The 16,686-nt window shown below is 34.9% G+C and overlaps 2 protein-coding genes and 1 long non-coding RNA gene across 4 annotated transcripts; 1 reads left to right on the top strand and 2 right to left on the bottom strand.

Annotated features, from left to right (window-relative positions):
- Positions 1–2,791: 2,791 nt before the first annotated feature.
- On the top strand, positions 2,792–5,451 carry LOC111779065. Of its 2 annotated transcripts, XR_002812640.1 has the most exons (4): positions 2,792–2,860; positions 2,938–3,402; positions 3,493–3,571; positions 5,412–5,451. It is a non-coding gene; the product is annotated as an uncharacterized LOC111779065 (long non-coding RNA). The 2 variants fall into 2 exon arrangements; XR_002812639.1 differs by lacking the exon at positions 5,412–5,451 and having other exon boundaries at positions 3,493–3,815.
- Positions 5,452–8,097: 2,646 nt separating this feature from the next.
- On the bottom strand, positions 8,098–11,308 carry LOC111779312 (protein SIEVE ELEMENT OCCLUSION B-like). The gene is made up of 7 exons (XM_023659437.1): positions 11,010–11,308; positions 10,815–10,907; positions 10,205–10,653; positions 9,799–9,896; positions 9,531–9,664; positions 8,948–9,436; positions 8,098–8,835 (listed from the first exon to the last, which is right to left on the bottom strand). Exons 1-7 carry the CDS (start codon positions 11,238–11,240, stop codon positions 8,248–8,250), a joined length of 2,082 nt encoding a protein of 693 aa, XP_023515205.1. The 5' UTR covers positions 11,241–11,308; the 3' UTR covers positions 8,098–8,247.
- A 1,728-nt stretch (positions 11,309–13,036) lies between these two features.
- On the bottom strand, positions 13,037–14,939 carry LOC111779311 (protein SIEVE ELEMENT OCCLUSION B-like). Its single transcript, XM_023659436.1, has 4 exons — positions 14,709–14,939; positions 14,547–14,630; positions 13,588–14,039; positions 13,037–13,390 (listed from the first exon to the last, which is right to left on the bottom strand). Exons 1-4 carry the CDS (start codon positions 14,886–14,888, stop codon positions 13,303–13,305), a joined length of 804 nt encoding a protein of 267 aa, XP_023515204.1. The 5' UTR covers positions 14,889–14,939; the 3' UTR covers positions 13,037–13,302.
- Positions 14,940–16,686: the final 1,747 nt, after the last annotated feature.

Genomic DNA, 16,686 nt, shown 5'->3' with positions numbered 1-16,686 from the left:
TCCTTTTTTTTTTTTTTTTTTCTTTTTTTTTTTTTCTTTTCTATTTCTATTTCCCTTTCTTCGGGTATTACACTTTTATCTTTCGAATGATTTTTTTTTTATAATACAAACTCACTATTGATCTGGCCGACTCAAATCCAATATCAACGAAAGCTAAACTATGAAGTAAAACATATGATTCGTTTCGTTTATTTATACCAAACTTGATGCTCGAAGATTTGCACCCCCTCCTGCATAACATATATATAAAGCCACCAGGTGAAGCACGATTCATACGATATGGTCCCACTTTTACGGCTTGTTAGCTAAAGCTCTCGCTCCACCAGCTACCTAATATGCAATATTCTTTAATTGAGATAAAAAAAAAAGACAAACGTTTTCATAAAGGTATCGTTTCTTCTTCAACTTTATCTCCCCTTTCTTCACTTATCAAGAGCTATAAATAAGAGACGTTATTAAGAGCAAATGGCACAACAATTTCTTAGTTCTGCCTAAGCTTATTGATGGCTTGTGGGTCACATTGATAATTCTCCCACTCGGATAACTTTAGTTCTGCCTAAGCTTATTGATGGCTTGTGGGTCACATTGATAATTCTCCCACTCGGATAACTTTAGTTCTGCCTAAGCTTATTGAAGGCAAGGTCGAGGCAAAGCCTTTCATAGATGGTTCTACTCGATTGCAGGTCCTTGCCTTACAATTTTATAGTACAAACGAACATTTTGTTTTTATAATTAGATATATTTAACATACACACGTGATATCTTATGCGTTTGTAGGTTAGTGTTGAAGATGCTTTGAGAGACAAGAACGTGATCTTGTTAATTTCTGGATTAGATATCTCGGATGATGATATTAGAGCTGTTGATTTAGTTTACAATGAAGTGAGAAAGGAGGATAAGTATAAGATTGTTTGGATTCCAGTTATTCCTGAATATTTTCGAGAAGAAGAAGCTCGAAAGATATATGAGTACTTAAGCTCTTTAATGAAGTGGTACATTGTGCCATACACAAGAAAGATTGCAGGTTGGAGATATCTGGAGGAGAATTGGCAATTTAGACAAGACCCATTAGTTGTTGTTATGAACTCCAAATCAAAGGTTGAATTTGCAAATGCAATCCATTTAATCCGAGTTTGGGGAGCTGAAGCCATTCCGTTCACGAAGGATAGAACTCTTGCTTTATTGAAAAAGAATTGGCCTGAGTCCGGTTGGATTTCGATAATCGGGGAGGAAAATCCTTTTGTTTTTGGTGAGAGGAAATCATTGACGGGAAGTTGTTGGGAGAAAATAAAACGCCTAAAACAACTAGAGAGAATGGCTGAAATTTTGACCCCGTTTCAAATCAGGTTATCAAATCTTCTAAACAGATTTAAATATAACCTATCCTCAAAATAGCCGGAGAGTGGCCAACTAGATGTATGACACTTGGTACAAAATTTCTGTCTAAAACTTCGTTAGTCCATTAGTATGACACTTCCTACAAAATTTCTGTCTAAAACTTCGTTAGTCCATTCGACGTGTTTGTCAAATGTTCAAACGAACTAATGATTCGACGTGTTTGTCAAATGGTCAAACGGAGAACTAATGAAATCGTCTGAGTCTAAATAAAGAAAAACTCAGGTTTTATCTAACAAGTCCACCCTTCTAAAATTTATTGAGCAACCAAGATTGCGAAGTTGGATATGTAAATATAACGTTTTTTGATTAATTTCCACATATTTATGCGTTTAGCAATGTTGTTTTGACTCGTACTTCATGTCTTGACATATCCAATATTTCATCTTTGTTAGGTCAATCAAGATAGGACCATCATATTTTATGGAGGAAAAGATCCAAATTGGATTCAACAATTTGAGGAGAAAGTAGTTGAAATTAAGAACGACCCATATATAAACGAAGGAAACACATTTGAAATTGTTGGCGTGGGAAAGAAGATCAATGGGGTGAATGATTTTTGATTGACACCTAATTTTTGGATCACACAATGGGGTTACTTCGTAATCAAGAGTCAAATAAAAGGTTCAAGTGCAACTGAAACAACGGAAGATATTTTACGACTAATATCTTATAAAGATAAAAATGGTTGGGCAATTTTACCAATTTTAGTTGGTCGAGGCAATTCGATTTTGGGAGTTCTCGAAGATTTTAACAAATGGAAAATAAATTTGAACAAAAATGCCTTCCCTAATGCCTTTAAAGACTACTTCGACCCGTTAAGTGTCTCATTTCAAACCTCTGAAAGAATTACACTTCCTGAATTTAGTGGGTGGATTCCAATGAAAGTAAATTGTCCTGAATGTTCTCTCGCCATGGAGATTGGTATAAGCTTCAAGTGTAACCACGGGCGTCCTGAGGACTAATGATGTCAACAATAATATACTCTTTATAATACTATATGTACTACTACTAAATAATATGAGGTGATCCGACAATATGGAATCCTACTATTTGTATCATCAAGTTTGAGCCTGTTATGCTACAACTAAACGTGATTATTTCTTATTGATGAAAGCCTGTTGGTTCTTCTTTCTCTTCTACTTAGTTTTTAAAAGAATTACTTTCAAATGAGGTTTTTCCATTTGAAATGAAAAGGTTCATTACTACAAACCTTAGCAATTTCTTTGTTCGACACTTAGAGAATTTTATCGACATGGCGGGCATGTGTAACGTCAAAATAAAAAATAAAAAAAAGAATCAGATTGACCCAAGCCCATGGAGGGGCAAATGTGTCATTTTGCCCCTCCACCTACTACAGGGGTCCAAGTGGAACCTTAATCGAGGCCAACAAAAAGAAAGGGAAGACTAGGAGAGGGTTTGGGATAATTGAGGAGCCGCTGCCAAGACTTCATCAAGAATCGAGGTGAGTTCTTGAATGTTTTCTAGATCCGAGACTAACCTTTACGAATTGGGACCTAATGTTTGAATATGTTCATCTAGGGAAGTTGATTTCGTGAAGAAGCTTGGCAGAAATCTGGGAATCGTCCAAGGACGGTAAACAAACTTTTGTGGCTCAAATCTCGTTCTATGTTGAGGCTAAAATCACGAAAAAAATACCAAGACGTAGCCCTCAACACGATCTAGAACTTTGTCGAAGAAACCATATCGATCCGATCTTCGGATCAAAAGATATGAAAATTGGAAAACGGTGGATTAGAAAAGGGCTACGGATTGCAGGAGAGAGAGAAAAAAAAAGAGGCGACGGAGCGCGGCTCGGCAGGCGGCTACACGCGTCGAGTGTCGGCTAGAGCGACGCAGCTCCTGCGGAATGATGAAGCGTGTCACCAATAGAACCAGGCCGAACTGTAGCGAACCGGACCGCTGGCCGAGCCGAGCCGACCCGTGACTACGTGAAGCAGTCTGTGCATGCAGCCTGCGACTGGCGTCCTTTCCCGTGCGTTGCTGGTACGTGAGGGTGTATGAGAGGCTCGTTTTTCGTCCATTGACCTTCTGTTTGTCCCGATTCCTTTTTTAATAATATTTTTATGTGAATAGGGACCTAATCGAGGATAATCAGTATTTTTGGACACCCTACGAGCGTAAAGGCATTAGCGAAATGGCACGCGTCAACCAGGTAAGTCATCACCCAATATTTAGGAAGAAATGCTTGTAGGATTCGCTTGGATTGCATGCATGCTAGTATATTTGCCTTAGATTAGCTTTCCATGAATGAGGTTAGGCAGGACGATTGTTACGGGCGTATTGGAGAATTATCTGGGTGTTGCTTATATGTTTTAAGCTTCCACTATATGTATGCATTGTTGGGTTTTATGTCCTAAAACTCATAGTTTGTAAACAAAAACATATTCTATTTTCAATAAAGTTATTATTGTTGTTTATTCAGTAAAGATTGTTATTGAATAAAGTGAAATTTACGATCATTAATCTAAATCTAATAAACTAAGAACACTCTGGCTATAGTATGATTACTTGAACTATATGTAGAGACATAAGAGTGGATCAAGTTCAAGTATATAGTCAAAATGATCTATAGTATAAGGATAAGGCTGAGTACCTTATTCTGGGGACACTATGGATGCGGCCCACTTTTGTATATGATATAAACAATGTGATCACTAAATTGTACATGTGGAGACATGTGAGTGGGGGCGTCCTATGCAATGAGTATTGCATAAGATCGGACCATGAAGAAAACCACTCTCACTTTATAATGTCGTTTACTGTTGAGACTGATTTTCTTTTCATTCGATAACCTAGGTAACTCGGTTTTAATCCTGAGCTAACCATGAACTCCTGTTTATTCGGAATTATCCTTAGATTTGCATGGGTGAGAGTGGCTCTAGTTCGCCGACTCAACAGGCCTCCCATTTCAGGGGTAAGACTGGGTGAATGGCTGGGGACGTGGGGTGCAAGACGGAATTCACTCCTACCCACTTTTAGGGATAGAAGAAAGGTAGTTCCCTTAAGCACTGACTCCAGGTCTTGAACAAGGGGCCCCACCCTCTCATTGGCCTGAGAGGGATTCGGTTTACTGGTTGGACCACAAACCAATTGTTTATTAGAGGATCAGTGAGACATAAGGAACAAGAAGTAACTTCAGGGGTAAAACGGTAAATTGACCCAGCTCTAGTTACGAACAACCTGTGAAGGATCGACTTACTAATCATGGTTATATCAAATGGACAGAAATATATCTATAGTGAGGGGAGTGCAACTACTAAGCTATAGTGGAGTGTCCTAGTAGTTAACGAATGTTGTTAACCAGGTTAATGAGTTTAACCGGTTAATCTTGGATCGTTGGAGCCCATGATCTATAGGTCCATTAGGTCCCTCTGCTAGCTCATATCGGACTAAACCATAGAATAGTGTGATGAGTGAGTTCGAAGTGTTCGAATTCAAATTAGGGAATATGCGCTGCATATATACGATATATTTAACCACATTTTTATTTTATTTACGAATTAAACAAAAAGAGAGAATCTGAGATATTTAAATAAGATTTAAATATCTTAATCAATTATGAGTTGGAATTGATTGAGATTGACATTTGAATTAATATTAAATATTAATTAAATAGTTTAATTAATCCTTTAATGTTACTTTAATTTCAAATTAATTATTCAAATTAATTGTTGAATTAAAAAGTTGACTCCATTCCGTAAAAATCAATGTTAGTAAAATTTTGAGGTGTCAAAATTTAGTTTAACCAAACTTGCATGGTTGCCAAATAAACCCCACAAGTTTGAATGGAATTTTGAGTGTCAAAATTTGGTGATCTCAAATTTGCATGAACATGCAAACATGACTCTTTAAATAGAGTGATCATGGTACATGGAAGTTCTTCTTCTTCTTGGTGAAAAACCTTGAGAAAAACCTCTCACAAACACTCTCTTCATATATACAAAATCCTCCCAAGTTTAGTCACTCACCAGATTCCACAATTTCGTTCTAAGGTCGGAAGATAGTGGAGAAGACACTAGTGGTGGTTCGAAACCGGTTCGTGAGGAAAAAGGAGTTTGCACTACAAAAGGTTAGTATTCAAACTCATTAAGTTGTAATACTTATGAACATGCTAGTTATTTACTATAATTGATGTTCTAAAAGTGCCTAAGATCCAAATTGCTTCCACATGTGTTATATTTACACCAACATGCATATGTTTAATTAATGTCGAAATTGTGAACTCTGCGTTTCGGGTGCCCGAGGGATGACGTCGCCCCTTGAGCGCAAACTCCGCATTCCGAGTGCTTGACGGAGGCCATCGTCTTGTGACGCATGCGTGTCTAGTTTGCATGAGTTATGTATGATGATGCTAGTCAACGACTGCATGCACACTCTGTTATTTTCCATGACCTATTACTATGATAAGCCTACCTAACAGATTACCACGACGAAGAAGTACCTTGAGTGTTCTTAGCCTGCTAGTTGTCTTCTTACTGCTCCTGGCCATTTCGCATGGGAAATGTGTCCCCACGTCGTACAGCCCGTTAGCTGCACGGAAATGGGTTGGGTTGGGTTAGGTCGTGCCCCCTCTATGGGGACTATATGAGCTTAGGAGTTATTCAGCACACCCTGGGCTAGATACCATGTAGTATCAGACAGTCATGTAGAGGTAGCGCCTCATAGAGAGAAGCCGACCATGTCAGCTTAACATAGGAAACCCTTAGGTATGCAATGAGAGGAGGGAGAGCTAGTGAAACCACAAGGAGCAAGTCCCAAGAGGCTAAGACCAGAACCAAACGTCCTAGAGCCAATTAGAAAACCATGACGATGAGAGCCTACAAGTAGGTGGCTTACTGAGTATAATTTTTATACTCATCCCATTCTCCTTTTTTTTTTTCTCAGGTGTTCGCAAGGTGCCGGTCGAGGTAGAGGAGCGCTCGAGAGCTGTGCGATTACAGAGGGGGTCGTTCCGGAGCGTCAGTCCCCTCTCAGTGTTTTGGAAGCTTTTGTAAATTCCCATTTATAATTGTATTTCCTTTTTGTAAATTTAAATCCTCATTTGAAATATTTGAAAATTACACTTCACATTCTTCTATTTTAATTTTATTGGATTTTCATCTTTTTATTTTACTTTTCTTTTATTTTCTTTCCTTTTGTTTGTTTTTTATTTCATCTTTTTGGCCACGAACTGAGCTTTCGAAGCCTCGAAAATCGGGTCGTGACAGCATGACTCTCGTGGCTATGCTTTGGGTTTCCTCAAAAGGCCTCATACCAATGGAGATTATTCCTTACAACCCATGATCATTCCCTAAATTAGCGAATGTGGGACTCCCTCCCAACGATCCTCAGCACATGTCATAATACAACATAATCTAATATGGTATAACATAGTACAACATAGTATAAAATAACAATCATAATTATGACGAGTGCATGAACTAAAAGACACGCATCATCATATATCATACAATTCGTTCAACCAAACCAACCGTAGAGCCACTTACTTGGTTGACCTAAGCCGATGTTACTAAATTTTCTGAATCGATATTTCATTTGATCCTACTTGTCAAGATCTAGTTCCAAAGTTAACTCCAAATCTACGTTACTAAATGAATTGGGATGATGAAAATGGTGAACTTAGGATAGGAGATGAACTTAGGATAGGAGATGATTTATAGGAGAAATGAGAAGATAAAATGAAGTATGTAATAGAGGAAGTGGAGGAAATAGAGGAAATAGAGGGAGGAGAGTGAGAAAGAAAGTGTGGAGTAAATTTTGAATGTGCTTAATTTTTTCTCGCACCTTCTCCTTGTGAGAAAATTTCTATATATCAACCAACTTTTGAAGTGTTTGAAGTGTTTTTGTAACTTTTTAACTCACAATTAAAGATACATAGTTAACTATTTGCCTCATTTGGTTTTTGTTTTACTTAGGAATGTTTGTCGGATACATGTACAAGAAGAAGTAAAAGAACTAATAAGTATTCATCGATATAAAATAATCACGTGTGAATATATCTTAACCAACTTAAACTTGATGATATAAATAATCACGTGCCCGACCACTTCATATTATTTGATAGTAGTACATATAATATGCTCAACATTTATGTCTCATAATTAGTGTTGGTGGCAACATATAAAGCTTATACCAGTCTCCATGAAAGGAGGACATTCATGGCAATTGACTATCATTGGAATCCACCCACTAAATTTAGAAAGTGTCTTTCTTTCACAAGTATGAAACTTGAGGTTTGAAACTTGAGGTTTAACTAGTTGAAGTAGTCTCTAGTTGAAACGAGGAGATTCAAGTTGCCTCGACATACACCAATAGAGCTGAACTGATTGCTAAAACTACCCGACCATTTTCATTGTCATTAAATATCAACCATAAAATATCTTTAGATGTTTCAGCTGCAATTGTGTTATTGTTGTTTAGTTGTTTTAGATCCATTAGGTTCAAGGAAAAGCTGTTGCAAGGAGTGGAACCTAAGTGGAAACAACCGATATTCCAGTAATTTCTCTCACACGAGAAAATTTCTAAAACCTTAAAATGGGTATGGAATTTTTTTCTCATCACTCCTATGACATGGGTAATGAATGTTTATAGTAATGAACGTTTTCATTTCAAATAAAAAAACCTCATTTAAAAGTAATTCTTTTAAAAACTAAGTAGAAGAGAAGGAAGAACCAAGGCTTTCATCCATAAGAAATAATCACGTTTAGTTGTAGCTTAATAGGCTCAAACTTGACAATACAGATAGTACAATTCCATATCGTCGGATCACCTCATATTATTTAGTAGTAGTACATATAGTATTATAAAGCGTATATTATGCTTGACATCTTAGAGCTCAGAGCGCCCATGGTTACACTTGAAGCTTATACCAGTCTCCATGAAGCGAGGACATTCAGGACAGTTTACTATCATTGGAATCCATCCACTAAATCCAGGAAGTGTCATTCTTTCACAAGTGTGAAATTTGAGATTTAACTCGTTGAAGTAGTCTTTAAAGGCATCTGGGAAGGCTTTTATGTTCAAAGTTCTTTTCCATTTGTTAAAATCTTCGAGAACTCCCAAAATCAAATTGCCTCGACCTACGAGCAATGGAGCTGAGCCAACTGATAAAACTGCCCAACCATTTTCATTTTCATAAGATATTAGTCGTAAAATATCTTCCGTTGTTTCAGCCGCACTTGAACCTTTTATTTGACTCTTGATTACGAAGTAACCCCATTGTGTGATCCAAAAACGAGGTGTCAATGTATAATCATTCACCTCATTGATTTTCTTTCCCACACGAACAATTTCAAATGTATTTCCTTTTTCTTTAATATATGGGTCGTTCTTAATTTCTACTACTTTCTCTTCGAACTGTTGGATCCAATTAGGATCTTTTCCTCCATAAAATATGATGGTCCTATCTTGATTGACCTAACAAAAGATGAAATATTTGATATGTCAAGACATGAAGTACTAGTCAAAACAACATTGCTAAACACATAACTATGTGGGAATTAATGACAAAAACGTTATATTTACTTACCCAACTTCGCAATCTTGGTTGCTCAATAAATTTTAGAAGGGTGGACTCAGGCCAATTCTTCTCCAATAAAGCATGAGTTCTTCCATTCGTGAACGGAATGGCTTCAGTTCCCCAAACTCGGATTAAATGGATTGCATTTCTAAATTCAATTCTCGATTGGGAGTTCATAACAACAACCAATGGGTCTTGTCTAAGTTGCCAATTCTCCTCAAGATACCTCCAACCTGCAATCTTTGTTGTGTATGGCACAATGTACCACTTCATTAAAGAGCTTAAGTACTCATATTTCTTTCGAGCTTCTTTCTCTTCTTCTTGAGAATGTTCAAGAGAATGTTCAGGAGCAACTGGAATCCAAACAATCTTATATTTATCCTCCTTTCTCACTTCATTGTAAACTAAATCAACGGCTCTAATATCATCATCCGAGATATCTAATCCAGAAATTAACAAGATCACGTTCTTGTCTCTCAAAGCATCTTCAACACTAACCTACAAACGCATAAGATATCACGTGTGGATGTTAAATATATCTAATTATAAAAACAAAATGTTCGTTTGTACTATAAAATTGTAAGGCAAGGACCTGCAATCCAGTAGAACCATCTATGAAAGGCTTTGCCTCGACCTTGCCTTCAATAAGCTTAGGCACAACTAAGGTTAACTCAGTGGGAAAATTATCAATGTGATCCACAAGCCATCTATAAAGATCAATCTCCTCTGCATCCATAATATATATATATACATATATAACATATGATTTTGAAGTTAGCAACTTAGCATATACATATGAACTTAAATATCAAAATTTTGATCTTTATTTTACAAACATAGATCAAAAGTTGAAAATTGACCTTGTTCTATTCGAATAGTGTTGAGATGATTTTCAAGTGTATCAAGTATAGAGTTGATTTTTTCGGCCAACTCGTTTAGATACTTTTGTGATTGACCCCTGAAAATATTGCCACACAAAAGTTAGCTGATTGAATAGGTATAGAATATCAAAATCAAGTTGTTTATACATTAGCCAACAGAATAAAGTATTGAATAGTGCATGGAGTAGTACTTCACACAAAGAGAACAGAATCAAATAAATTTGGTATCAACTTTACTAAGCATGAAAAGCTACAATATTTTCTTTTTAAAACATTGAAATAAATTCATTCATTAAAGAATGAATTACCAATATGATTTCATAAATATGAAAAAAGTGATTTAAAACAATGGAAATAAACAAGAGAAGAAGAATTATGAACTTACTCGGTCTCATTCAAGTAACTTGAAATTTCAATTCGGGCAGCAACGATAATGTGAATAATCCAATAGGAAACCAAAGGAATTTGGCGAAGAACGGAAGATAACACGGAGAGTTCTTTGGTATCATATTTGGCGAAATTCTTGAGTTGGGTAATGTATTTCATGGCCCGCAAGCAGCTGTAGATCAAACTGTTGGGGCTAACAAGCACTTGCCGGTACTTCATACCCTCCAATTGCTTCTTCAACAAAGGAACTCGCTTAATCATTGACAATGATTTTGCGAGTGGATCCAACGATGAGTAATGGTTGAGGTGCCATATGTCTCCATATTCAGTGGCAAAAGCAGTCAATGTTAGCACTGCTTTGGCCTCCCATGAGTAGCTTACCAATATGTCAAGAATGTCAAGGGTTGTTTTGTGCGCTTGTTCTATACCTGGAGCTTTGCATGACAGCTGATACACAATTCATTTCACCAATTAATACATATATGAATGTCCCATGCTAACTTCTTTTCTTAACCTAAAGTTTTTGCATGCTTAAAAAACGTCTAGAAAATGATTTGGAAATATTTAATCATTTAATCATTGGTTAAATATTAATTTTTGAGAATGACCTGGCTTGACACTTTGTGAAGGGTGCAAAGTGGTGGATCAACAGCATTGACCTTCAAGAAATCATCTGAGAATATCAAACGGCCCTCGGTGCCCTACAATTTTGGTTATGGATCAATCACATACATATATAAACTAAACTCGAAAGATAGAAATTAATGACGAGAAAATAGACGATGATAAGTAGAAATGGGTACGTGAGTAACAGTTTCGGTGATTCGATCAGCAGTTGTGATGATACTTTCAACGAGTGCAATGTAATTATCGACGTCGATCTTGACACTATCGTCCTCACGATGTTTGGTATAGATGTGGCCGGTCACGGTGTTGTCGGATAAGTGTCTTACGCTTTGGTCGTCCTTGGTGGAGGTTGAAAGCTTTGGATGGTGCAATGAAGCAATGGGGTTGTTGGGAACGGATAGAGACATGATTTCACAAAGGAGGGATTGGAAAACTAAGAGCAAATGTAAGTAGGAAGAGGGAAGGAAGAAGTTGTTGTGGCATTTGCTCTTAATTTGGTGTCTTATTTATAGGTCTTGATAAGTGATGAAAGGGGAGATAAAGGTGAAGAAGAAGCGATACCTTCATGAAAACGCTGTCCTTTTCTTTGTCTGAATAAAAGAATATTGTGTGTATAGCTAGCTGGCTGAGTGAGAGCTTTAGCTGACAAGCCGTAAAAGTGGGTCCATATCTACTACAGATTGAACTTAAATTTGGTAGGTTTTACTAAAAGGGGAAGAAAATCGGCATGCATCACGTTTGGAATAAATATAAATGATTATATGGTACTTAACTTCCATCTTCCATTTGTAATGTTCTCACTATCACATCTGAACAAGAGCGATGGAGATGTGCGATGTAGATGTATTCTTTGCTTATAAACTCATGGTCATCCTCTAAATTAGCCAATGTAGAACTCCCTCCGAATGATCCTCAACACGATCTTGATAATAAAATGACTGAAAAAGGTTTTGTAGAATTTGAAAGTTACTAAAAGGTGCACATTTATTCCGTTGGCTCAATCATATGAATTCAAAAATTAACCAAGCTTAATTTGAATAAGTCTATGTTAGGTGATTTTCTGAAAATTTCCTACAAAACATATGATTATGAATTCAAATTTTAAATCTTGATCTAAACTTTTGGACATAGGACGTTATTGTTTACCTTGGGCTATTATGAAGTGGCAAATGAAAGGGAGTGCACAACTTTATTTTTTTAATTATTGGTTAGGATTTTACCAAGAGTTTGTAGAAGTGAGAAATGAGTGATTGCTACTAAATTAATAAAAATATCTTTTCAATTTTGTCTCAAAAATATTTTTAAACTTAAATTTATAAAAAGTTTCTATTTATTTTAAAAATAAAATATTAATAATTTCTATCCAAAACTAATTAGAGAAGAATACTTGAATTTTTTAGTGTAAAGATATTTTTTAAACTTGTATATTTGATTTTAAATCATGGAGAAGTTTATGATTATGTATAATGTTGAATCTTTTTTTTAACTTCCACGTTTGGAAAGCTAGAAATATCTATTTACGTAACACTTGAATCTCGATGTAGTATTAAATACTTGAATTCAGGAAAAAGACCGAATTTTAGGACAAGGTAAAACAAATGGCTGAAAGGCATTCTTGGAGTTGGATTCTGAATTTTTGAAATGTCATCGTTGAGGGATTATCGAACAAAATTGGATCGAAAAATGCATTTTCGGCGTTCGTCAAGAAAAGTGCAAGAGTTTTAAGATTTTAGTTTTTGAATGATTTTTAGACTCATTTATTTCGGCCTATGTTTGATTGTAAATTAAGAAAAAAAATATCTTTATAAGGATGGNAAAAAAAAAAAAAAAAAAAAAAAAAAAAAAAAAAAAAAAAAAAAAAAAAAAAAAGGTTATTTGATAGAAAAGTCTACGTTGACAACTCTTTCTATGGAGCCCTCGAACAAAGTTCACCATTGGATTTCCCTTTAAATCGGCTCACAACTTCTTTGTTCTTCACATGAGTCACTGTGACTATACGCTCGATGCTCACAATTTCATTGTTCGACATTCGATGATTTTATTGACATGACTAAATTAAGATAAGGACATGACTCTTATACGAGGGAAAGGATCAATTAACCTCTACATTGGTATGATATTATCCATTTTAAATATAATTCTTCCTTAAGTAGCCAACGTGACACTCCAACCATCCTCGACATTTATAATAAAACATAGAAAATTACAAACAAAATCTTTACCAACTAAAAAATAAAATGATTATTGATATAATTAGTACACAAACACAAAGTAGAGTAGTAATCCCACACAAGGCATTAACTCGACCTTCTAATGCAATTTTCATATTACAAAGTTCATATTCTACGAGCTAGGATGGAAAAGAAAAAGACCAATATTTTCTTTTGTCCCTTCTTTCTAGATGCAGCAAATGTTAGAACAAAAATTTAGAAGGTGGAGTAATTTTATTTAGCTCTAACATCCTTCCTCTCAAACGATGTTGAGATAACTTCCGAGCGTATTAAGTATTGAATCGATCTTTTCAGATAATTCATCCAAGTAATTTTGTGGTTGACCCCTGAAAAATAAAGCCACAGAACTCAATAAATTACTTAACACTTTTGATATTCATATTCTACTCGAGATCGAATAAAGATAATCAGAATTAAAAGTCTTAAATTTATTCAATCCTTCGAAAGATTTGTACAAAAATATCTGAAGTTTGAAATTTGTGTCTATTTAGTTGTTTGAACTGTAAAATACTTTAATACTTACTCGGTAGAATTCAAATAACTTGAGATCTCGAATTGAGCCGCAACAATAATGTGTATTATCCAGTAAGAAGTCAATGGAATTTGTCGAGAAAAGGCCGAGGATAACTCCGAAAGTTCGTTTACATCATGTTTGAAGTGTTTGTTGAGTTGATTCATATATTTGATGGCTCGTAAGCAACTATAGATTAAACTGTTGGGGCAAAGAAGCACTTGTCGATATTTGATGGAGTTTAATTGCTTCTTTAGGAATGGGACTCCTTTGATCATTGACAAGGAGTTTGCAAGTGGATCCAACAATGAGTAATGGTTGAGGTGCCATATGTCTCCATATTCAGTGGCAAAAGCAGTCAATGTTAGCACTGCTTTGGCCTCCCATGGGTAACTTACCAATATATCAAGAATGTTTAGTGTTGTTTGGTGAGCTTTCTCTATTCCTGGAGCTTTACGTGTCAACTAAGAAACATCAAATTCCACTCGTGGTTAGATCTTGTTTGTAATCCCTTTTCAAACGTTCAAAAATTCTTTCAAATATGCACTTAATGTGTAACAGTTCAAGTTTACGACGGATAAATATTGTCTGTTTTAGCCTGTTACGTATTATTATCAGACTCATAATTTTTAAAATCTGTCAATAAGGGAGAGGTTTTCACATTTTTATAAGGATTGCTTTGGGTACATTAGTTGGAGAAGAGAACGAAGCATTTCTTATAAGGGTGTGGAAACCTCTCTCTATAAGACACATTTTAAAACTGTAAGGTTGACGACAATAGATAACAGGTCAAAGCTGACAATATCTGTAAATAGTGGCTTTGAGCTGTTATAACAACTTAAAAAGTGATACTAATTCATTGAAAATTGCTTAATTTTTTTTCTTTCAAATAATCCAAACAAACCCTAAATGTGATACATATAAAACTAAATGTAGATCACACAACAAGGTAAGTCGATTTTTATACTAACCTCGGTCGATATCTGATTAAGAGTAAAAATTGGAGGATCAACATTCAAGAAATCATCTGACAATTTCAAACCTTCTTTGTTACCCTACAATTGATTATATAAAAAATACATAAATTGGGGGAAATGTAAATGGAATAGTAGATAGTATACGAAAATGCTTACTTTGGTGATTCGATCTGCAGTTGTAATGATGCTATCAACCAGTGCGATATAATTATCGATATCGAACTTGATTCTTTTGCCATCACGGTGTCTAGTATAGATGGATCTGGCAACCACCTCGTCGGAGAAGTGTTTTAGGCTCCGGTTCGAGGATGGGTTGGTAGAAAATGATAGAGACATGATTCGATATCGAGAAGGAAAATCAGGGAGATAAAGAGTATATTGTTGTGTTGTTTTGGTCTGGTTTCCACTGCCTATGTAGTTATTGAGAAGGGAAAGAAAGGAGACAAAAAGAAAAAGAGAAAGGTCAAAGTGGGTCGTGATATGTGCATGCACCAACAACCTTCCTCACTTTTGTCACCGACACAAAATACTAGCTGACTGAGTTAGCTTTGCCTAGCAAATGGTCAAAGTGGGATCATTATTCCATTTTTTTTTTCTTTTGAATTCATCTTTACACATGCATCAAAATTAGTAGTAGTCCAAGGAAACAAAAGGTATAAAGAAATGTATCAAGCTTAAAACAAATAAAATTATAATTAATACAATTAAAAGGTTTAAATCTTCGTACAGAACAGAATTACAATATTTATCTCTGTTAGAAGATAATCGAAACAAGTTAGAGTTTCAAAATAAATATAAAAGAGATAAGAGAAAAAGAATTGAGGTAAAAAGTTGTATTGGTTCATCTCCAAATTCGAAACCGTATTTAGTATTCTAAACCTTCAAGAAATCATCACCGACGGCGCATCGATTCGATCCAAATTGCATTTTCCTACTTTCAACCATTTTACTAAGTTATTTTATTTTCATTCGAGTCATTTAATTAAATTTTTAATGTACTTTCATTATTTATCCTTTAAATTTTTTTTTATTTAAATTGATCTAGCAATCAAATTCAACTATGATTTTCATATAAATAAATTTCATAAGTACATCTGCTTCTTCTTAACTCCTCAATAAACTATTTGAAATTTCTAAAATTGTAGATGATGTTGGAGGATGAAAGTCCCACCTCTCAGCTAATTTAGGATAATCATGATTTTATAATCAAATAATACTCTCCCCATTGATTGGTATGAGGTCTTTTGTGGAAACCCAAAATAAATTAGAGCTTATGCTCAAAGTGGACAATATCATACCATTGTGGAGAGTAGCACGTCTAACATGGTATCAGAGTCATTCTTCTACCAGATAAAAATAATATTTTTATCAAAAAAAATAAAATACATAATAAATAACGAAAAGAAAACCATAAACAAAAAACAGAAAATTCGAGTTAGAAATGAAGACAAGACAAAACACAAATAATATAACAAAAAAAAAATCATATTACAAAATTAAAAACGAAAAAATAGAAGAAAAACATGGAATACCGGAAAAATAAAGAAAATTGACTATTATTTTTTATTCTCATATGTATCTCTATGTCTATGTCTATGTCTGTTTTGACCCGTTACTTATAGTGTAAGTCTTACAGTTTTAAAATAAGAGATCTCCACATTCTTATAAAAAGTGTTTCGTCCTCTTGGAGAAATCCTCATTTTTTTTTTATTTTCTTACAAAAAAATTCAAGAAAAAGTATCTCGTTTTTCATTCTCATTTACATAAGAATGAATACTATGATTCGCATTTCGAACCGGTATGAATATAGCATCTATAGGATATCTTGGTCTTAGAAAATTATTTCACATTCCTCGTCTCTTTGACCCTTTGGCAAAATTCAATGAGAGTAGATTTTCTACAAAATTCAATGTAGTGTAATTTAAAGTGGAATATTATTAATACAAAAAAGTGCAAAGAAATATTTACATGGTCCTAAATTATGAACACATTTCTTTTATGTAATTTATCTTTTCTTTAAATAAAGTGATAAAAAAAATGGACCCATTTGCAAACTAAAGCTTATTAATTACGTTGGAGGAATATTCTAATCCTTACGGACAAGATTGTTATATTCTATGTCCCTAACTTTAAT

The sequence above is a fragment of the Cucurbita pepo genome, chromosome LG17 (genome assembly GCF_002806865.2).
Source record: "Cucurbita pepo subsp. pepo cultivar mu-cu-16 chromosome LG17, ASM280686v2, whole genome shotgun sequence".
Classification (NCBI taxonomy): Eukaryota; Viridiplantae; Streptophyta; class Magnoliopsida; order Cucurbitales; family Cucurbitaceae; genus Cucurbita; species Cucurbita pepo.
The sequence above is the reverse complement of the archived record's forward strand: the minus strand, read 5'-3'. Positions and strand labels throughout refer to the sequence as shown.

Bases quoted from the DNA above. Each gene is read 5' to 3' on its own strand.
- LOC111779312 (XM_023659437.1), bottom strand. From the start codon at position 11,240: ATGTCTCTATCCGTTCCCAACAACCCCATTGCTTCATTGCACCATCCA. The intron at 9,897-10,204 runs GTAAGTTCATAA...CAATATTTTCAG, and splicing joins AGTTACTTGAATGAGACCGA to GGGTCAATCACAAAAGTATC. The intron at 9,665-9,798 runs GTCAATTTTCAA...TTATGGATGCAG, and splicing joins CACTATTCGAATAGAACAAG to AGGAGATTGATCTTTATAGA.
- LOC111779311 (XM_023659436.1), bottom strand. From the start codon at position 14,888: ATGTCTCTATCATTTTCTACCAACCCATCCTCGAACCGGAGCCTAAAA. The intron at 14,040-14,546 runs GTTAGTATAAAA...GATGTTTCTTAG, and splicing joins TTAATCAGATATCGACCGAG to TTGACACGTAAAGCTCCAGG. The intron at 13,391-13,587 runs GTAAGTATTAAA...TTTATTTTTCAG, and splicing joins AGTTATTTGAATTCTACCGA to GGGTCAACCACAAAATTACT.